Source organism: Lissotriton vulgaris, chromosome 3_2 (assembly GCF_964263255.1).
Source record: "Lissotriton vulgaris chromosome 3_2, aLisVul1.2, whole genome shotgun sequence".
Lineage (NCBI taxonomy): Eukaryota > Metazoa > Chordata > Amphibia > Caudata > Salamandridae > Lissotriton > Lissotriton vulgaris.
In genome coordinates, this window is record NC_141690.1 from 109224871 (window position 1) to 109246101 (window position 21231).

Here is a 21231-nt window from a genome sequence, read left to right on the forward strand (position 1 = left end):
AGGTCCGTTGCAAGCGATGGTGATCTTCAGGCGGGTCTCAAGTCGGGCACTCAACTCTGCTCAACTCCAGCCGTCCTGGGCTCCGCCGAGGCTGCAGGGGTCCCATCCGTCACTGCTGCAGGTACGTGTTTTACAGCGATATTCCAGTTACTTTTAAAATACAGTTACTTGCATTCAGTCCAGTTGCTTGTTACGATCCGGTTACTTGTTTTTCTCGCCAAAGGTGGTGCGTGCTATCAGGGATAATTCCAGGAAAGGGATCCCAAGCACTAGGAGCTCCGGACCAGAGCTCCTACCAGGCGGCCATCTTCTTCATTCTTGTTGTTCCAGCTGTTCCATGTATTGTTGCTTTAGGGCTGATACAAAGCAGCTTAAAGGTGGATCTTCTGCCACCTGGCACCTGGTAACCAATGTAGGGCCCTCAAGGCAGGGGGAGATGTGAGCAAAGTTCTGTATCAGTTGTAGTTTTTTCATAGTTGATAAGGATGATCCATGTTAGAGGCCAGTGGCGTTATCAAGTTTAGACAGTACAAGAGGGATAGAAGCCTGGATCCAGTGTTGAAGTTGTTGGTGAGGGAAGATGCATCATAGAGTTTTCATAGTAATGAAACTTTATCTTGCTAATTTGTCCACTTGGGCATTCCTTGATAACTTGGTAATTCCAAGGTTTCTTACTTCCTTAGATACTGTAGAAGGTATTCCCAGATCATCAGGCCAGGTTCAGAATGAGTCCTCCTTTTCTTAATCGCCACATGTGAGTATTTCAGTTTTGGAGGCATTCGATTTGAAATGGCTTCATATCATCCATTGATCAATGGCTATGATGCAAATGTCTGTGGAGCTTTCTAGTTAAAGAAGTATTTGTATGTCCTCTTCAGAGTTATAGTATGTGAGCTGAAAATCATTGAGCATTGCTGGTAATGACCTCATGTAGATGTTGAAAGGCATTGGTGAGAACATGAAGCCTTGAGGGACTCCTGCTTTTGTGAAGTACAGTTTGGATGAAAAAGGGGGAATATGGATGGCATCTGTTCTGTTTTGAAAGTAGGATGTGATCCAGTTGAGAACAGTCACCCCAATGCCGTCATCATAGTCTTTGGTTTAGAGAAATAGTTCCCTGGAGCTTTTGTGGACAACCCAGGTGGGGAAGATGCGTCACAGAGTTTTCATGGTAATGAAAATTGATCTTGCTAATTTGTCAACTTGGGCATTCATTAATAAGTTGGAGTCCATCGTAATTCTAAGTTTTATTACTTCTTTGGATAATTTAGGAGGTGATCCAAGATTGTCAGGCCAGAAACAGAGTTTTACTTCAGCCTGGTCTGCTATACCTTCTCCAGCTCCATTCCTGATGTCATCTCAGGTTTACTTATTAACCATGTGGTTTTTCTCTCTTCACTTTCCACTGAGCACCACAAATTCAATATAATAAGATGGTTTGAAGTTTCTCATTTCAGAATTCAAAATATTCCAAACTTGAGGCATATTTTAAATACTACTGAAGCTTTGATTTTAACAGTGGAGTGTTTCATGCATGTCCTGTTACAAAAACTTCCAAGAGGGTCCTTCCATCCAGACTGTCTCTCTGCTTACCCTATAAAGTCAGAAATGTGGTCCTATTTCGTTCAGCAGAACCTTGAGACCTAGGTTTCAATCCAAATAATGTCACCTTATTTAAACATTGTGTCACACTAGGCAAGAATTATTTCATCTGCCTTTGTCTCAAATCGTAAATATGTGTAATTTAAATGTGGAAGAAAAAAGTGGACGTAGCTGTCTAGAACTGTCCTAATTACAACACTCACCACTTCGGGGGGGGGGCAATGGGGGCGGAAGAGGGGGGGGCAAAGTGCAGATAGAAGCTACTGGAGAATAACCATGATTGGGGTCATTTGCAACAGGTGTCTAGAGGTCTGCAAACCAATAAGGCTCTTTTTTAGGCTAAAGTTTCCACTAACCAGTAGGTATGATTGTTACTGCGGGAACAGCATGCAGCTCACCAGCCTCCTTCCCTGTGAACAGTGAAAACATGTCCAAGACTGTGCTTGATACTCCGTGGAAAGAGAGCGAAATGTAGATATGAAAGACAACATTTAAGAGAACTCTTTGGATTGTAGTCACACACAGCATGTCTAGTCAAATGGAGGCTCTGTTGGGTGTTTTGCAGTTTCTCATGAATGATGGCTCTAATATACTTAAAAAGGACACTAGAATACAGTTACTCTTTACTTTTGTATAATTATCCGTTGGGTACTATTTGTTTTGTTGTGTTACATAAAATAACATTGTACAGCTTTTCCTTTCACACTCCATGTACCCCAATAAGATTGTCAAATAGTTAACTTTAAAATCTCCTCTCACTTTGCAGTAAGAGAAAGAAAAGTAAACATTAGTCCCTATGTTTCAAGCAGACATTTGTCCGAAAATATAGACTGACATTTAACCTCTGTCTTTGAAGCACAGCAAATGTGATCAAATACTAAATATAAAGGCATCTTTATATTATTGCTCTTTCGTAACACAGCAGAGTTTGGCTGGCGACCCACCATTGGGTCACAACCCACAGTTTGGGAAACGCTGCTCTAGAAAATATTTAATACTCATTACACCTGTATTTACAGAGAACACTAATTCTTCTCTGTTCCCAGACGTGATAATCTCTATATCTCGTCTACCCGAAAGGGAGGAACACAGTCTGAGGTGGTCAGCGTTTTGGCTTTCAGGAGAGGTATCACTGGTCACCTTAAAAAGAAAAGCACTTCTTTGAAGAAAAACAACTTGTAACGTTCTAAGCCCTACACTAGATGGCAGGAGTGCACGCACAACACGTGAATCTACAGCACAAGAAGATACAAAATGTCACAGATAAGTAACTTGTTTCTTTTCTTTGTCTACAAATAGTGAATTGTGGTGTGGTCTGCTATGGGCCGCGTATTAACCCGTTAACCGCGGCGGTAATTCGGCCACGGTGCGGGCGTTTTCGTGCGCAAGTGGGGAGCCGTCGGCCAATGGCCGACGTCAGCACTAGGGAGGTAGCGCTGCCGTCGGCCATTGGCCGACGGCAGCGGGGAAGGGGTTAAATGTGCCTGCAAGACACTATATAAGCTATATAATTCGTTTTGCCTCTTAAGTACAGTAGTCTAAAAATAATGTTGTTAAACAGAGTGGAACAATAATATATTTTCTTACTTCCGCCATTTGAATTTTGTGTAGTGGCTCTCCTTACCTTCATAATTTTAGAGATCAAAATAGTCCGACTCTGGCGCCAAGAGCATATTGTAAAGTAAATCTAAACACATTGAGCACGCTTCTTGGAGCAGTAGCTGTATATTGTTGTTGTATCAACCCTGAGAAATTCCTCATGCCTCAGACGTGCCTTTTCTCTCTCCATTTTCTTAGTTGATGGTCTTTGGAATCTTTCTGTGCCTGGATGCCTTTTTATACGTGTTCACCCTGCTCCCTCTGAGAGTCCTCCTTGCATTAATCAGGTTCATTACTCTGCCATGCTGTGGTATAAGGTAAGTTCCAGTGCATTAATTAAAGAAGTTCATGTGAATAAAGACTTGTAATCATCTTTATTCGGCTTTTGAGTAAATCCGTAAAAGTTAAATAAAACAAAATATAAAAAAAGTCTGTTATAAAACGAGTCTGCCAAATAACATCAAACGCTGTACTTAAAAATAAGATCTAAATAAAGTGAATGTGTAATTTATGTTTGAGAAAGAATAAAAAGACCATACAAAGACTGAGTACAGGGTAACGATACATCCAGGGACATAACTCAACCATCCTTTGTATACCTCGGCTGGGTAATCACAACTGGCTCGTAGACTAACTGCAGATTTTAGCAAATTAATGACATAGAAATCAGCATTGCCAGCATTGATAACGACAAGGTCTCGACAAATCTCTCTTCGCTGATGGTATGCGAGCAATTTTCGGAAGGATGACTCAAAACTTACTTCCGCTTAATGTAGCTAAAACGGAAATCTTGCTTGTTCAGTAATGCTCAACCCCTGTGGTCCCTCAGCTGGTGGCCCGCTGAGCTGGGCTCAGCCCCCCCCTAATCATGTGGTTAAAAACCTGTGTGTCCGAATGGAAGACTCTCTAACTATGAGAGTCCAAGTCAGGGACCTGTTTCCACATGCGAGTCTTCTCTGTAGAGTGTTCCATCTCCTTCTCTTATCGCTCCGCAGGACCCAAATTCAAGCCTTCGTTTTCAGCCATCTTATGTCCGCCAATGAATCCCTGCTGAACAACCTGTAGGTGGTTCAGAACACAGCAGCCCGCCTGGCTCTTAATCTGCCCCCTAAAACTCCCTCCTGGCCACTGTTAGGGCAGCTTCACTGGCTTCCCATCTGAAAGATAGTTAAGTTTAAAATCTGTAATCTAGTCCACAAGGCATTACATGGCAGAGGCCCAGGCTACCTTGTGGAAAAACTTAAGTGCCATCTGCCTGGCAGCTCTCTTCGTTTGGGGGGAAAAACTCTGTTGGCTATCCCCCGCTACAAAAAACTTCATGCGGGGGTCAAAGCTTTTGCATATTTTGCATATTTTGCTCGCGTGTACTGGAACTCATTTCCCATGCAACTTCGGAAGTGTGCTAATCTCCTCCACTTTAGGAAACTCCTAAAGACAGAATTGTTCAGTAATTGACCGCCCGAGCTCTGTATATTCTCCTCCCCTAGCTTCGGGGGTGATTCCTGCACTTTACAAATTATAATAATAATAATTAACTAAGGGCTTCCCACGCATGGGGCCTCAGCTACCAGATGGTTAACCTGACCAAGGGCCTGTGTACCCAGAAGGGGCACAGGGAGGTGTGCACCTAAGGCAAAATGTCAGTAAGTACCACAAAAACAAAAGGGGTCTCCCGACCGGAAGTGGAAGCAAGAAGCGTAAAGCCTAGCAAGTAAGGGCGCCAATAGGAAGCAGTACCGCTGTTATGATGGAGAGCGCAAAACAGCTAGCAAGAACAGCAACAACACAAGAAGGGGAAACAACAAACTCTGGTACCCAGACTGCAGCACCAGAGCATGAGGAATAGTGATGAACAGGAGTATTAGCAGTACCCAGCGCGAGGCCACGGTACATGGGAGGTCAACACCACTTGCACACTTTGATTTGCTTCTTTTGGCCAGAAGACAATGCTGCTAGTGCGTTCACTGCCAGATGATCAGCATTGAAACAGGTTGGCCTTTGAGCCACAAGATGCCATGTGTGGCAAGGTTTTTCCTTAACACCTTCGGTGCTCATGACTGCTCCCGGCCGTCATTAGTCACAGTAGGCATGTGCTCATGACGGCCGGGAGCCGTCCGAACGTTGCCGCTCGCCCAAGAGCGATTAATTCCCTCCTGTGCGGGCGAATTAATCAGTGGACGGAGTTCTGACGGCTCCCGGCCGTCATGAGCAGACACCCACCGTGATTTATGATGGCCGGGAGCCGTCATGAGCACCGCGGCGCCACTCCCACCCCTAGCCCCGCCCGCACCGCAGCAAGATTAACACCGCAGCAAAGGGGTTAATGCCCAGTTGTAGGTGACACTGAGGCCCTTGAGAGTACTTTGTCTGCGTGCCTTCACAGAATGTTTTGAGGCTCTTATCCCAGCATCAATAAACAACGAAGAGTTTGCTCTACATCAGTTAGGCTGAGCCTTTAAACATAATAAACCAGAAGAAATGCCAGAACTGAGATGTTGATTCAACCGGAAGGTTTTGTTCATAAGTTAGAAAAACAGATTCCAACCTACGCTGTTGCTAGTTAATAGCGATTTATTCAATTATTTTCAAAAAGGAAATTTTTAGACAATTTAATACATTTTCTACAACACTACACCAATATTTATAAAGCACTCATTCACCTAGTCATCCATATCACAAGCATACAAAATCAGGCATCCATATGTACACAAAATTTCAAAATAATCACAAGGGAAAATAACGACAAAAAATTTAACGACAAAAATTAGGAAAAGGAAAGACAAAGAAACAGAGGCTGCTACAATGAAGGGACTCTCATCAGGGCCGGGGAAGGTATCTAAAAGGAAAAATAAAATGTCTTCAAAGTCAAGACCACTCTCGGGGAATATTAAGCAAAGGAACCCATTTCCTCACTCAGCTTACCCTACTGGTCTGCAAGGCCACTTCACTGGTGTAGAACGCTGGGGTGCAGGAAGTCGCGCTCACTGGGGGGTGACGGAGTTACACTGGGGGGTGAAGGGCACAGGTTAGCCTAGACGGGGAGCAAGTGGCTTAAAAAGTGCACTCTGATGGACAGGTTCTTACCTTCATTGTATAGGACTCGAAACGCGTAGGCCCCTTGCTGAGTGCTGCTCTCTCTAAACTGAAAATTCAAACAACTGTGAAATTCCGATACCTTGAACATGTGTATATACAATGTGCGACATCATTTAAGTTGTTTATGATTAATCTTCAATTTTTTGTATATATGTATAGATATATGGCTTATCACAGATGAATATTGTATGAGCAGCCTCTGTTTCTTTGTCTTTCCTTATCCCAGCATGGCACCATACATCAAACACCCGTTGGTCAAAGTGAGCAGAATTTAAGGGGCAGGACGGCCCAATACTTTTCTAATTTAAGAAAAACAGTTTCCCGACATTTTGCGAAAAGACAAATAACTCATTCAGAGAGATGAAATACTTCATCTGAAATGTAAGGCACTGAGTCTCCTGTGCTGTGTAACCGAGGGTGGGCGGGTGGGGCAGATAGCTAAACAAGCCTTCGTGCCTGAAAGAAATATAAATGAGCAGAATTGGTTAGGTGGTTGGAAGCCGGTATTGGCTTCAATTGATGGAATCGCTTGCAACTTCCTGATGACTTTTTGAATTGTCTTTTCAAGGGACTTACCTGCATGACAGTTGTAAAAAACTTGCACTATGTATTGTCTAGGTATTTCTACAATCTATATTTTAGAAGTACTTTTTTATCTTAAACCTTTAGTATTTAAGGCAAGCTTAAAATATTGACCTACTCATTCGCATTGTTTTCTGGCACAGACTGGTACCTCTTAGCGCTAAACATGCACAAATCACTGTTCTCCATTATACCAAGCAAGATTCAGTTCGTTGGCTATTTGGTTACTGACACAGACCTGCAGTGCATAAACTAATAGAGGTTTAATAACGTACAATAGTGCATTTCCCACTGATTAACTTAAGTTGCACTTATTTTTCATTTAAGCTGTGCCTCATTTCATATGTTTTTTACATTTATTTTTGGGGGAGTTTTATATAGCACAAACTAGGCCCAAAGGTGTCCGAGGGCTTTACATGAGCCAGTTGGGTTACAGACAGACACATTAATTTTTTTGTTTGGCACGGGGAGATCCAGTGAGTTGCCCAGAATAACGGGATGTTTAGTGTCCCTGCCGAGACTCCAACCCGGTTCCTCAGCTGCGAGGTCGACTGCTCTAGCCATTAGGCCACACTCTCCCCCATTATCTGAAGGTGAAAGATTGAAATAGGTTACAGAATATCTTTTTTTTTTTTTTTAGCCAAGCCTTTGACCCCGACTCTACGCTCACTTACCGTGCCCACTCTGCACACACCATTGCAGTTACCATACTTTTTTTAGGTCTTGCTTGAGCCAGCGCATGCCCTGCTCTGGCGAGACTTTTAATAAGTGGGCTTTAAAAAGCTCGACCACAGCTTTTTGTTTGGCCTAGAGTGTGCGGTTACGCGTACAGTGAAGCGCACAGGCGCCATCTGGCTTTCCTCTCAGGGCCATTAGCCTTCGCTCTTCCAGGCGCGCGTGTGCACCATTCGCAGGCTCACCTCATGCTCTCCCTTTCAGTTAACAGTTAAATTTTGCTGCAGTGGGCCGCGCTTATCTTTTGGCGCTTGTTACCTTATATATCCTTACTGTTGCACTATCTGATTTGTGTAATCTCCTGCTCTTTTTGAATTGCTCTGATGCTCTTGTCCCTCCTACACCATTCAAAATAGCTAAACAAATCATTAAAACCCACGCAACTCTGTAAATCACTGAATTATAGCTGTTTATGGCATTCCTTTCGTATGTTTCTTGTTCTCACCATGTGTCCTGTTCTGCACACTTGCATATATATCTGCTTTTCGTGTCCTGTAATACACATTCAAGAACTCCATTTAAGAATTCATCAATTCACCTTTTGCAAATTGAAATTGAAACCCTTGTTGTAGGTGTGAGAAACCAGTACCGTCTTTGTTGTTGTGTTTGGCCATTTCCCCGTCGCCACTCCCAAGGAACAAGCCGCTCACAGGGGCGCCGTGGGCGTCTGTGGCCAGCTGCTTTCTATTTTGTTGAAAGCAACGCCTGTCCCTTGCCGTTGCTTTCAGAGACGGGTGTGGAGGATCAGCTAACTTGCTCAGTCATTATGGAAATAACTGCCGATTCTTGAGTTACGGAAGTTGCAGAAGGGGCCTCGAGGAACAGAGGGTGGAGCCGTCCCCCGAAGACCAGTGTTAACTGGCAAGTGCTTTCAGCTCCATGTCTTTTCCAGTATTGCGTTACTGCACTTGGTGTTTTCTTTATAGAGAATAAAGACAGGAAATGCCTTAGCTGCTTCTCACCCACTTGTTATTGCTGCACATTGCAGGTCCAGTTCGGGCTGTTCCCATGTTTTATATGGACGAGTCTGTTTCTCTAGACTCCCATTGGCGTCTGTAAAATGGCACATTCATTAATACCTCTCTAACGCCTTGATGTCAGAACACACGCGAAGAGCCTGGAATGGAGGTCGCGTTGACATAAACCCATGCTCAATGCATGAGATCACTCAACGGAACCTCTGCTTGCAGCATATGAATTCAAGTGGCTAGTTTGCAATTCCAGTTGTGTATATTGTTAACACTCTGTTGGCTTTCCATTGAGGCCAGAGCTATTAACAAAACAGCTTGCATTAATCACAAGGGCCTTCACACCTCCACTCCAAGATACCTGGATGTCATGCTAAAGAAATCCAAGGGGAATAGATGATCACATGATGCGGAAGCACTTATCCTAGAACCCCAGCCTTTGAAAAGGGACAATTTAGTGCTCTTTCCTTTCCAGAAAGTATAACCGGAATCTGGAACTCTATACAACCGAACCGACACCCTTCTACTTTACTGATAATCTTTAAATCCAAAGTCTTTCTTTTGGGAAAACGTTTGAGTTAGTTTCTCTTCACTCTTTCTCTTAGCCCTTCTCACACTTGGACATTACACTAAGCATGGCATTGAGGCTAACCCTTCTACATTGATAGTATTTAAGGGGTTATTTAGGAATGTACCGGGCTACATCTTGTTGCCTAATATTTAAGACTGATGTAATTTATGAACCTCATGTGATGTTCAAGTTCTGTTACAAGGCGTTTTTGACAAGTTATCCATGTGCACTGAATTTAAAAATGCTTTTTTTTAGTGCTCTTCGACCGCTGCGACCACCAAAGGTTCTTTGTTGGCCTTTGACACTGGGCATGTAGCGGCATGACCGCAAAGGCCGAGACCTTTCCCCTAGTGCCTCACTTCTGGCCTTACCCCAAAGCGGGTGAATGGGATCACGGGGATAAAGAGCCTCATAATGGAGGTTTTAACAATGGTCGGGCTCTGGACGAGATGCCCATTTCGGAACGAGTTAATTTGTAATACCAGTGGGGGAATTGTCCCCTAACAACGTCTACTCCATCTTTTAAGTTCTCTCTGGTAACTTTGCTATTGCATACTGACTCAGTTTGTTATGTTTTTATCCGTGCCTTATGCTATAAAGGTATGTAGCGTGGGGTCACAGGGTCCTTCTTCGACTATAGGCTGTCTGCACAGACTTGTTACCACAACAATGTGTTTTGGGGGCCCTACAGAACGGAAACACCAGGCGCGGTTAAACTGGAAAAGAAAATAGGTTCAGGCACGAAAATAAATGTGACCTATTAGCAAAGGAGATAGTAAAAAAAGAAAAATGGATTGCATTTGCTAATAACAGATTTTAACTTCTAAAAACAGCATTGGGAGATGGACATGAGATGCTTGTTATTGGTTCTTTTGATGAATGCACTGCATTTGGCAAAGGGATGCGCCATATAACAAGGTTTAGGTTGATGTATTGACCTATTCAGTTAAGGTGTTCCCTCCTTGCATGGCATCGGAAAAACATCCTTAAAAGTATTACTAGTGAGCGCATCCCTTGAATGGGAAATTTGTTGCAGCACAGATGTAACAAGATGCTCGTCACGCGAAGCCTCTGCCTGGGAAATATAAGTTGGCTAATGGTAGGGAAGTGAAGGTGCCTCACACAGATCAATCTGTGACTCAAGCCATACCCAGTTGTGGGATTGTTCTTTAATGGAAATAAATGTGAAACAAGTGAGTGAGTCAATGTGACACTGTTTGAATTCGGGTTTCTGGTTGGCAGTGGTATGCACAGTGTCCAAGCAGAATCCGGGTAAGTCACAAACACACCCTAAATTAACCTTTGTTGATCTCTGGTAGCTTACCACGGGCATTATTTAAAATGTTTGCAACACTTCAAACAGTTAAAGCACCACAAAAAAAGATACCAAACCAGGTTAGAAAATAGAGCTCCTTAATTAAACCATGATTAAAACAACAAAAATCCAATAAGTAGAACCGGAGTTATGAATTTTGAAATAATGTCTGCAAATAAAGTGCTTAAAAACATAAAGCACCAAGCGGGGCTATCTAGTCGTGCTTGACTGAGTCAAATTCAAACGTTCAGGCAGACTGTGGTGGAGCACGGGTCAGATACAGGGACCAACGTTGTCCTGCAGGAAAAATACCTTGTTATGCCATCACCAGGGTCCGATGTGTGGAGCAGAGGAGGCGATGCGTAGTCGCCGATCCCTCTAGATGTAGGCGATGTACCGGTTTTGAGCCGTGCAAATCGAGATGCATCGTCGTAGACTCCATCAGATGTAGGCGATGCGTTGTTGTCGAGCCATGCAGCTGGTGATAAGATGTCTTAGTCCGCAGCGGTGAAGCATCAGTTCCAACCGGCGCAATGACAGCGATGTGTGGATTTTGGTAGCTACGTCACAGAAATACCACTTCCAAGGGCCTGGGACTGGAATGGCACGACTCACAGTTGGCAGAGTCCAGGTTCTGTAGCAGGGTTGTTGACGTCTTTGATGTCCCTGAAACTTCAAAACAGGAGGCAAGCCTGCAAACCCTTAAAGTCCCTTTGGTTCTGGGGTGAAGAGATGCAGGTCCAGTCCATCTCACTCCCATACAAATAGGGCAGCAGGGCTGGCACAACAGAGCAGGAGCCCAGCAATGTCCAGCAGAGTGACAGTCCTTTCAGCAGCACAGCAGTCCTCCTTCCTGGCAGACTATCCTCAGGTCCTGAGTGTACTGAGTTGTTGATGTCAGAGGTCCAGTGCTTAAATCCAGTTGTGCTTTTGAAGTGGGGGAGACTTCAAAGAGAGACCTTTGAAGTGCACAGGGTCCTTGCCTTTCCTGCCCTGGCTCCAGGCTCACTACAGGGGGTATGCAGCTATTTGTGTGAGGACAGGCCCAGCCAATTCAAGTGTCAGCTCCTCCCTCCCATCCTGCCCAGGATGGCCCATCAGTTACACCTAAGCTCCCTTTGTGTGTGGCTGTCTGGAGGGAATGCACAAAGCCTAGCTGTAACCCACCACAAACGTGTATTCAGAGAATGACCGATGGCACAGAATGTTTAAAGTAAGAAAATGGCAGCTTTCTAAAAGTGGCATATTCAGACTTGCAACTTAAAATCCAACTTTACCATAAGTTATGATTTTAAATTGTGAGTCCAGAGACACCAAACTAGAAAAGTCTATCTTTTGCCAGTTGAGAAGTATAATTATAAAATGTAATTATGCAATCCCTAAAAATTATCCCACGGAAGAGATGGGCCTTGCAGCAGTGAAAAACGAATTCGAGTATTTCTCTACCAGGACATGTAAAACTTAAAATTACATGTCCTACTTTTGAAACACACTCCACTCTGTCCGTGGCCTATCCAGGGCCTACCTTAGGAGTGACCTATATGTAATGAAAAGGAAGGATATTCTGTCCAAGCGAACGCGTCTGGTGGGAAGCCCCTGGCCCTGCCAGGCCCCTTTCCTCTGTGATGCCCTCCCTTACCGATGATTATGGAACCAACATCGGCTTGAGATTGTTTTTATTATGATAGCCTGCTGTTTATATTGGACTCCATACAGCACTCTTGCCATTTTAAGTGCTGAACACTACTGGTGTTACTATTTACCATTTTAATGCAGCATTAAACCCATGGTATGCAGACATTAGTGGTAAGCAATTAACTCGCTATTCTATATTATTGACATAGACCGTGTCTTTTAATATTGGCTTTACCATTTGTCTAAAATTGTCTGATTCTGGGCAAAACACTTAATCTTCCTGTGGCACGAAGCAAATGTTACAGTACTTCGAAATAAGTTGATGGGTGTATTAAGCGTATAGAAATTAAATGAAAAAATAGGTTTGATGATTTAAGTTATTTCTGAACTCAGAACATGTTAAAACATAGGCTGAATTTGTCTCCAGTGGTTTGATCATGAATACTGCTTCTCTTTGTATACAAAAAGTGAGAGATATGCAAATACTGCAGAAATGTGTTTCATACAATAAAAGCACAACATTTGGTCTTTCAGTGTAAATTTTACCAAATGTCATCTTCTACTTGGCCTACATTCAGTGTAGTCATTAATTGTGATTTATATGGAGTATTGTATCTGCAGAGGTAAGCTGGAAGGGGAATATTATATCAGAACTGTCTGTTAAGCCCTTTCACCCTAGCTGTCCTAATGTATTTTTTCTGGGTGATTTTATTATCTCGATTAAGCATAGCAGGCACCTCAGTATGCTTTCTTACTCAATTTCTGCCAAGTTGTGGATGTCTCTCAGCTGGTGTTTGCTCAAGCTATACAGTCCAGCATCATTGCTGATCCCATGGTCTCCCTTCCCGGCCCCCAGCTGATCATTGGCGTGCATGGGTCAGTTTGTGGTTTCTATTTATCATTAGTCATCCCTCCAGCTCTGGAATGCTCTAGAGAGGCCTCATTCCACTCCCTCTATGTCTAGGAACTGGATTAAAGTCAATCCTATTACTTACTGGAACCACTAGGACCTTCAAGCAAGCTGCACTGGAGGTGTGAAAGCAGCCCTAACAGACTTCACTGTTACAAATTACTGGGGTAACCCAAGAAGGCCATATGATCTAGGTAGCATTTGGTAAGTAAACAATGTGGTCCTATTGGCACGCAATTAAAGAGAAATGCAAGATTTAATTTGCAACGTACTCAAGCAAAAAACAAGATTATAAATAAATCACACTTAATACTGAATCGAATAATTAAACCAAATTTTAGATATCAAAATCATTCATGGTATATACATTACTCTTGGAGTTCATTCTATAGTGGATGCTCCAAATAGAGTGAATAGAAAAGTGATAGAAGTGCTAATGTGCGCATTGTTCAGAAAGGAAAGTAAACGGAATTAATAACTGTTCTCACAGTAATCCTAGTTCAATATCCATGTGTGTATATATATATATATATATATATATATATATATATATATATTCACTGAAAAAACCATAGGTTATAGACCATATATAGTTAGGAATTAGCATTTACAAAACCTTATTTTACTCACACAAAACCATTGAAATTCGCATATATAGTTAGTTCCACTAACTATACATCATGCACCCGCAATCCACTGCTGATCATGTCACATATTACATCATTCATGACATGGTCAGTGACATCACTGATGACATCACTGATGACATCTCAAATAAACGCAATTTGAACACGGACCCTGGTGTGCGAGTCGTTTGTGTGGTTCCTGGGAGGAAGAAACTCTGGTCGGGAGCCCTTTCAATCATACTTCCGGGTTTTCCGACACCCGGGACTTGCACCAACCTCGAGAGGACGAGAGCGAGAGGAGTCGGAAACCCTTTCTGGCAAACCGGCCTTTGGCCATGAAACTTGCTCCGACTGCCTGATCTGGACTAAGGTAATCGACTGCTGCTGCCGGAGACCGTGACCGGGGGTGCGACTGCGGAGACGAGCTAAGGGAGTGGCTGGTTAACGCGCCGATCACTTCCTGGTTGTGGACCTGGACTGCACGCGTGATACCGGAGGAGTTCTGGAAGAGGAGTAATCGGGCAGAGGTACTGCGCTACCATTCGAGGAAGGCGGCGCGGCAGGGTTCTCATCCGTGTTCCGAAACAAGCATTGGTGCCTGCAAAGGAACGGGACGCCTCGAACGACATGACGAGAGGCTCACAGAAAGCTGCGGCGGCCGCTTCTGCAGCTGCAACCCATAAGAACACCACGGGGAATGAAACAAATACGAATGCTGACATGAATAGCACCAACACGAGCACCAACGCGAGTGCAAAAACATTGAGTCGCCGTGCAGGCAGGATGGATGAGGCACGATCTCTATTCTGTGAAGATGAAACGGCAAACACGGGGCCAGCTAACATCAATATAACGGTAACAACAACACAGGATAAGACATTGAAACAGATGCTGTTTCAGTATGAGAAACTCTTGAAGAAAGAAGTCAATAGATGGTGGGAGGTAACCTCGTTGAATAACTACATAGAAGTGGGGTGGGTGCCAAGGGGCCTCAGAATCATGATTACCCCCACATACCAGAACTCCCACCCTAAACTGATTTCGGATTGGTCTGAATTAATGGCAGGGACCTGCAAGAACATGCTTGGCCTGCTGTCAAAGTATGCAGGTATGGAGCTGGAACAGGTCATTTCGGACATTGCCAAACTAAAAGCTGAGTTGGATAAACATGATGCCAAAGAAGAAATAACCAAAGCCATCGAACAAATGGAGAAGAGACTCGAAAAGTATGAGGATGAGATCAAACAAAAGAAGAAGACCAAGTTCTTAAGAGACAAACAAGATTATGCCAGTGGGCGGATTCTCACATTTGGAAAGAAATATGATGCGGCAATTAAACAATTTAAACAACTAGCAGGGCAACAACGCAATGTTACGGTTTCTGAATCTGGTTCGGAAACCTATTCGGACCTTGAAGAGATTTTGGATATGAGTGGAAGGAGTGCTCTTTCCTTTAAACCACTGGAAGAATATGATTTTTTACAGTCAACACTGACATTAAGAGCAAGACCACCAAATCGAACATACGGAAGAGGAAGAGGAGGAAACACAAGAGGAAAACAACAAGGCGCGGGGGGAAGCAGCACAAGAGGAGCAATGTCGTATGGGAAGACGCAACGACAGAACAAGCAACAATGATGGGTGAGCCCAATTTGACCATTGTTAACATTTCCTCCCACGTATTGACTGAGGCTGAAAAATCGATTTTGGAGTTGGGCTTGACTTTTTGCCAGACAGCCAACTTCGATTACAGCCAAACCAGGATTGATGTTTTTCTATTTGTCCGAAAATTGAAACTGATGAAAATGTTTGCACTAAAGAAAAAACGTGCTTTAGAACATAGGAGCAGTGATACTGTTTTGAGCACACAGGTGTCCAAAGTCTTACAGATACAGGATGTTGACAGCTTGGCGAGTGCATTTGAGTTGTGTGGAGAAGATGTGAGTGGTTTGGATGATGTGGAAATATTGGACAGGATGGGACTAACACTAGGAGGACGTAGTGTAACGTGCCACAGACCTAAATCCACTTTTAATCCCACTACTCCCCATGACAACCTAGAGACTTTTCATGAGATAGTCAATAGGGATCTTCTTGTTCTGTGGGAAAAGAGTAAGAATAAACATGCCCACAATTTGACACCAGGACAAAGGGAAGCTCCAATAACTCTGAATGCTGACCAAAGCTTCATAATCAAACCCTCAGACAAGGGTGGCTACGTTGTCTTGTGGGATGTTAATCTGTATAGACAGGAAGCCAGGAAACAACTGGAGCTATCAGGCAACTATAGAAGAGCGAACAGGGAAGAATATGTGACTAGTATTTCTACTTATCATGAAAAACTGAAAGACTGGAGAGGCAAGAATCTGTTAGCTGAATCTGAGTTTAGATTCTTACGTGTACAACATCCAGTCTCCCCCTGTTTCTATATGTTGCCTAAAGTCCACAAGGACAAGACTAACCCACCTGGGAGACCAATTGTATCGGCCAATGACAGTCTCCTTGAAAGTACTTCCATTTTTCTGGACACCTTTCTTTTCCCATATGTTTTGAACCTTCCCTCATACTGTAGAGACAGCACTGATTTTATTTCCAAGATTGAGGGTATCAGATGGGAGGACAGTTTCTGTATGGTTAAGATTGACGTGGTCTCTCTGTACACGTGCATTAAACACGCCGATGGTCTGAGAGCTTGCAGACATTTTATGAGAGACCGATCGATCTTCTACCTTAACCAGACGGAAATGCTACTTGAAATGCTGGAATTTTGCCTTACAAATAATTTCTTCTTGTTTGAAAACAACTGGTACAAGCAAGAAGTTGGGACTGCTATGGGGAGTTGTTTTGCTCCAAGCTTTGCCTGCATGCTAATGGGATGGTGGGAGGAGCAAATTCTTTGGTCTGAGGACAATGTTGATGTTACCCGCCATATTGTATTTTACACCAGGTACATAGATGACATCTTTCTGATTTGGGATGGTACAAGATCTGATCTAAATAAATTCCTACTTAACAACAACAAAAATGATGTGAATCTTAAATTCACAAGTAAGGTAGATCCCCTGGAAATTGATTTTTTGGACATCACAGTCAGAGTAGTGGAAGGGATGATTGAAACAGACTTATACAGGAAACCCACCTCCGGGAAAAGCATCTTGCATGCGAGAAGCCACCACCCTAGCAGCCTGAAGGATAGCATTCCATAGGGAGAATTTCTAAGAGCCAAAAGAAACTGCAGCTCCAATGATAGCTATGAGAGAGCACAGGACACAATGACCCAGAGATTCAGAGTTAGGGGGTACTCTAACCAGGCATTACTGACAGCCAGGGAGAAAGTGAAAGCCAGGAATAGGGAGTCACTTCTGAGCAAGAGAATAACCAAACATCCCAATAGCCCCGGATCGAGTAACGTCAGGATGATAACGACATATAGTGTGGAAGCAGGTAGAGTACGAGAAATCTTGAAGAGACATTGGCACATTGTCAAAAGTGATCCCACTATAGGGAAATTGATCAACAGCTCACCCCAGGTTACTTACAGGAAGGCACGTTCTCTTAAAGACATGCTGGTTAAGAGTTACTTTGAGGGCCCAGTGAAGAAGAAGAACTGGTTAAAAGAACAAAAAGGTTTTTACAAATGTGGCAAATGTAAGGCCTGTGCTACCAGTAAGAATGTTAAGTCCTATCATCTCCCCACGGGAAAAAGTGAGAATATAGGTAAATTCATGAACTGTAACACTGATCATTGTGTATATGTGATTGTATGTCCATGCTCAAAGTTCTACATTGGGAGTACCATTTTCCCGATAAAAAAGCGAATTCTAGAACACATGAGAGCAATCAAGAATGCTGATAGGTCCTATGCTACTGCTCGACATTGGTTGCGTGTCCACAACAGCGATGTTAACCAATTTTCCTTTTTTGGTATTGACAGAGTCCCAGCGAACCCCAGAGGGTGATGTCATCAGTGATGTCACTGACCATGTCATGAATGATGTAATATGTGACATGATCAGCAGTGGGTTGCGGGTGCGCGATATATGGTTAATGCAACTAACTATATATGCGAATTTCAATGGTTTTGTGTGAGTAAAATAAGGTTTTGTAAATGCTAATTCCTAACTATATATGGTCTATAACCTGTGGTTTTTTCAGTGAATTTTCAAGGTTTTGTAAATGCTAATTCCTAACTATATATGGTCTATAACCTATGGTTCTTTCAGTGAATATATATATATACATATATAACATTTCTATGGCAAAATGAAACCCCTCATTTTGTTCCTTTGCAAATTAAATGTTTTAAGTGTTAACACTTTATTCCAATCAAGATGACTTCAGGTGTGCCATACTTTTGTCATAAGTAAGACTGTTAACGCTCTAGTTGTTCTTTAGAACACTCTGGGACATTCTGTCACTGGGCTATAGTTGGGCTACATCTGGCTGATATTTGGGCTACATTTGGTTTTTTTTGTCTCTGGCGGCCATCTTTGGGCTACATTTGGGCTCTAACATATATATAGCCCAATGTAGCCCAATATATATTTTTCAAAGTAAATTTTCGTAAAAACCACTGGAGCATATATCTTGAGACATAGCAAAGGCACATCGGGCTACCAGTCCATACAATTTTGCCAAGTTTTGTGGAAATCCATTCAGCCGTTCGAGCTAAAAGTGAGTCCAACCGGCCTTTGGAAAACTCAATGTTAAAAACACGTTTTGGACCCCCTTTTTTCTCGGCCCCCGCTTGACGAAACCCCCCCAAACGTTCAGGGGACGCTCCGAAACAAAATGTGCCATTTTCCTGAACATTTCAGCCAATTCCGTCCATCAACGCCAAAGTTATTCAACATAGAATTTTCAGAAATCCCTATTCAAAAAAATCCTAACTATATATACCTACTGGCGACCGCCAGTAGGTAATATATATAGCTATAGATATAGATATAGATATAGATATAGATATAGATAGATATATAGATATATATATGTAAATGTAAATGTATTTGAGCTTATATAGCGCACAGCTACCCACAAAGGGTTTCCCGGCGCTTGCTTAGGGAACCCGTCCTGGTATTCCCCTGTGAGATAACCCCAGCAGGGTATCCACAAGGTGAAAGCCAGGCATCCCGCCGCGAGGGGCCGTTGTGGAGATTAAGCAAGCTATTGCCCAGAGTCGCAGAGTGTGAACCCGTGAGTCGAGAAGGCACCGGAGCGAGAATTATCGAGTCCGTGGAATTTTTGAGCCCAAGACCCGCCGAGGCGGGGAATTGAACCCTGGTCCAGGGCCGATCTCAGCTTCCGGGTCTGCCGCCTCTAACCCCTGAGCCACACTTCTCCACATCTATATATAGATATATATAGATATATATATATTCATTCAACCCAGACTTGGATGGTCAAAGTTGTCAACTTTTCAACCCAACTATTGCATGAGATAAATTAAGCCCTTGCATGCAGGTCTTCATCAGGACAGTAGAGAGTGGGGTGGTTTACATAGGACAACCTAAAACCATGACAATTAATTCTAAAGTGGGTCCCATTAAAAACATTTAATGGCTATTAGTACAGAAAAGTACTGACCTCACAGCGGTGCAGCAGCACAGCATGTTGTGGAAGGTGTTCCTTTACTATACACCTTCCCACTTGATCAGAAATACAAGTAATCATCTTAATCTGTGATTTAAAGAGAAGTGTAAGTGGCTCACGTTAGCCATCAAAAATCAAATATGAAACACATGTGGTTGGCAACCTAACATGCAGGTTAGTTCCAAACATGCGAGGAACCTACCTCGTCATGTGGGCAATCCCTTGAGGATTCAGCTAGATAACTAGCAATTGTCCATTAGTGATGGCTGTAAAATAAAAGAGCAGTTGAAGGTCTAAAACGGGATTCATACATGGAGCAAGACCAGTATTAAACACTGGAGAGCAACCACACTCACCCAGTGGTTCAGCGAACTTTAGGGATAGACTTTCTAGGAGGCCGCACAGTGGACAGGAAATTAATTCCAAAGTGGCGCATGTCGACGAATTATTGGTAACGGGGAACTGAAAATGAAAACAACATACATTCGCAAAGAAATCATACAAAAAAAAAATTACGATCGGTCAGTGGGTAAAGAATGCTGTGCTCGCTCGAGCACTTACCTCCCCTGTGGTCCCAGCTTGAGTGTCCATGGTGGATTTTAATGTTCATCCTTGCAAGTTCAATGGCACTAGGGTGTGTGGAGTAGAGGATACCGATAGGAACTGCGTTTCACATTTCACTCATAATGACTATGGTGATTTCTTGAACAGCCTGCTATACAAGTGGAATTTGTTAGTATTAAATGTAACAGAGGAGGGGGGGACAAGAGCCTACCTTTAGAAGGGGTACTCAAGAGACCACTATAGATTATATTTTAGCTTCAGTCCACCTTCAAGGAAAGTGGCCCATACAAGTACTCGGTTCTCGCCTCATAGCGATCATGCCATGATATTCATCCATCTAAGTATTTTAACTGAACACAAAGAGCATAATAAGGTTATAGAAGGCATGAACCTGTTTATGAAGAATGGTTACCAACTGAAGTGGTCACAAGTGCAAAGACTGAATCTAGGTCCTGAAATATTAGTTCAAATAAAGGAGGATATATTAGCCTGCCTGGAGGATAACTCCCCTCCTTTATTTTTGGTCACCCAGTTTACTGCCCTCCTGGAAAAGGTAAAAGCAGCACTGACGCGAGTGAAGGCAAGAAATGATACTGCTAATATGGTGTGGATTGACATAGCCTGCTGAACAGCAAAAAAAGCCCTTACAAAAGATTTAAACATTCAACCTAGAGACCCCTCTCTTATCCGTGCGTTACTGAAAGATTATAAATTAGCGAGGAGGGCTAGGGAGAAAGATCTTAGGGCTCAGGCATGGATAGATCTTGAGGAAGCGGCTATCGCATGCAGTAGTAAAGAATTCTAGAAAGTCGTGAAGGCCCCTTTTTTAGGTCTCGCCCTGGCGATTACAGCGTGAAGCGCTGTCTCGCCGCGAGACCTATAGTCAGCGGCTGTGCTTACAAGGAGACATGAGATGGGCACGCGCAGCATGCCGGAATCGGATCAGGTTGCGCATCTGAACACGCGCTCCGATTCCGGCATGTTGTTCCCAGTCACAAAGGATCAGGACGCACGCATATACGCACGTACACACACACACACACACACGCACAGACAGACAGACGAACACACTGACAGACAGACACAAGCTCACACAGACACAATCGCGCACACACACGCACACATTCACCACCCCCCCCCCCCCCCCCCCTCACCGGGCTCTTTCCGCGTGTCCCTCTCTCCCTCGGCAGCGGGTCAGTCTCGGCAACAGGCGTGGCTCTCCACGAGCACAGGAGCCCCGCTAGCTCACACGCAAATCTTCCGGCTGGCTTCACGGGCACAGGAGCGAGGGGGTAGGCTCCCGTCTGCTTCCTGTCTTTTTTGCGGCCCCGCCCCCATCCCGACACAGGTTGCCTGGCTTCCTGTCCAAGCTGGGCTGCAGCGGTGAGTTTTTCAATACGGGACTTCTTTTGTACGTCTGGTTAGGTCTGGCACTGGTT

The 21231-nt window shown here is 43.6% G+C and overlaps 1 protein-coding gene across 1 annotated transcript in view; it reads left to right on the forward strand.

Moving 5' to 3' along the window:
- Positions 1–21231, forward strand: part of TAPT1 (transmembrane anterior posterior transformation 1) — a 514105-nt gene that overhangs the window by 149354 nt on the left and 343520 nt on the right. Inside the window, exon 3 of the mRNA XM_086964058.1 lies at positions 3400–3518. Coding sequence (XP_086820184.1) covers positions 3400–3518 — 119 coding nt within the window. The remainder of the gene's footprint in view (positions 1–3399; positions 3519–21231) is intronic.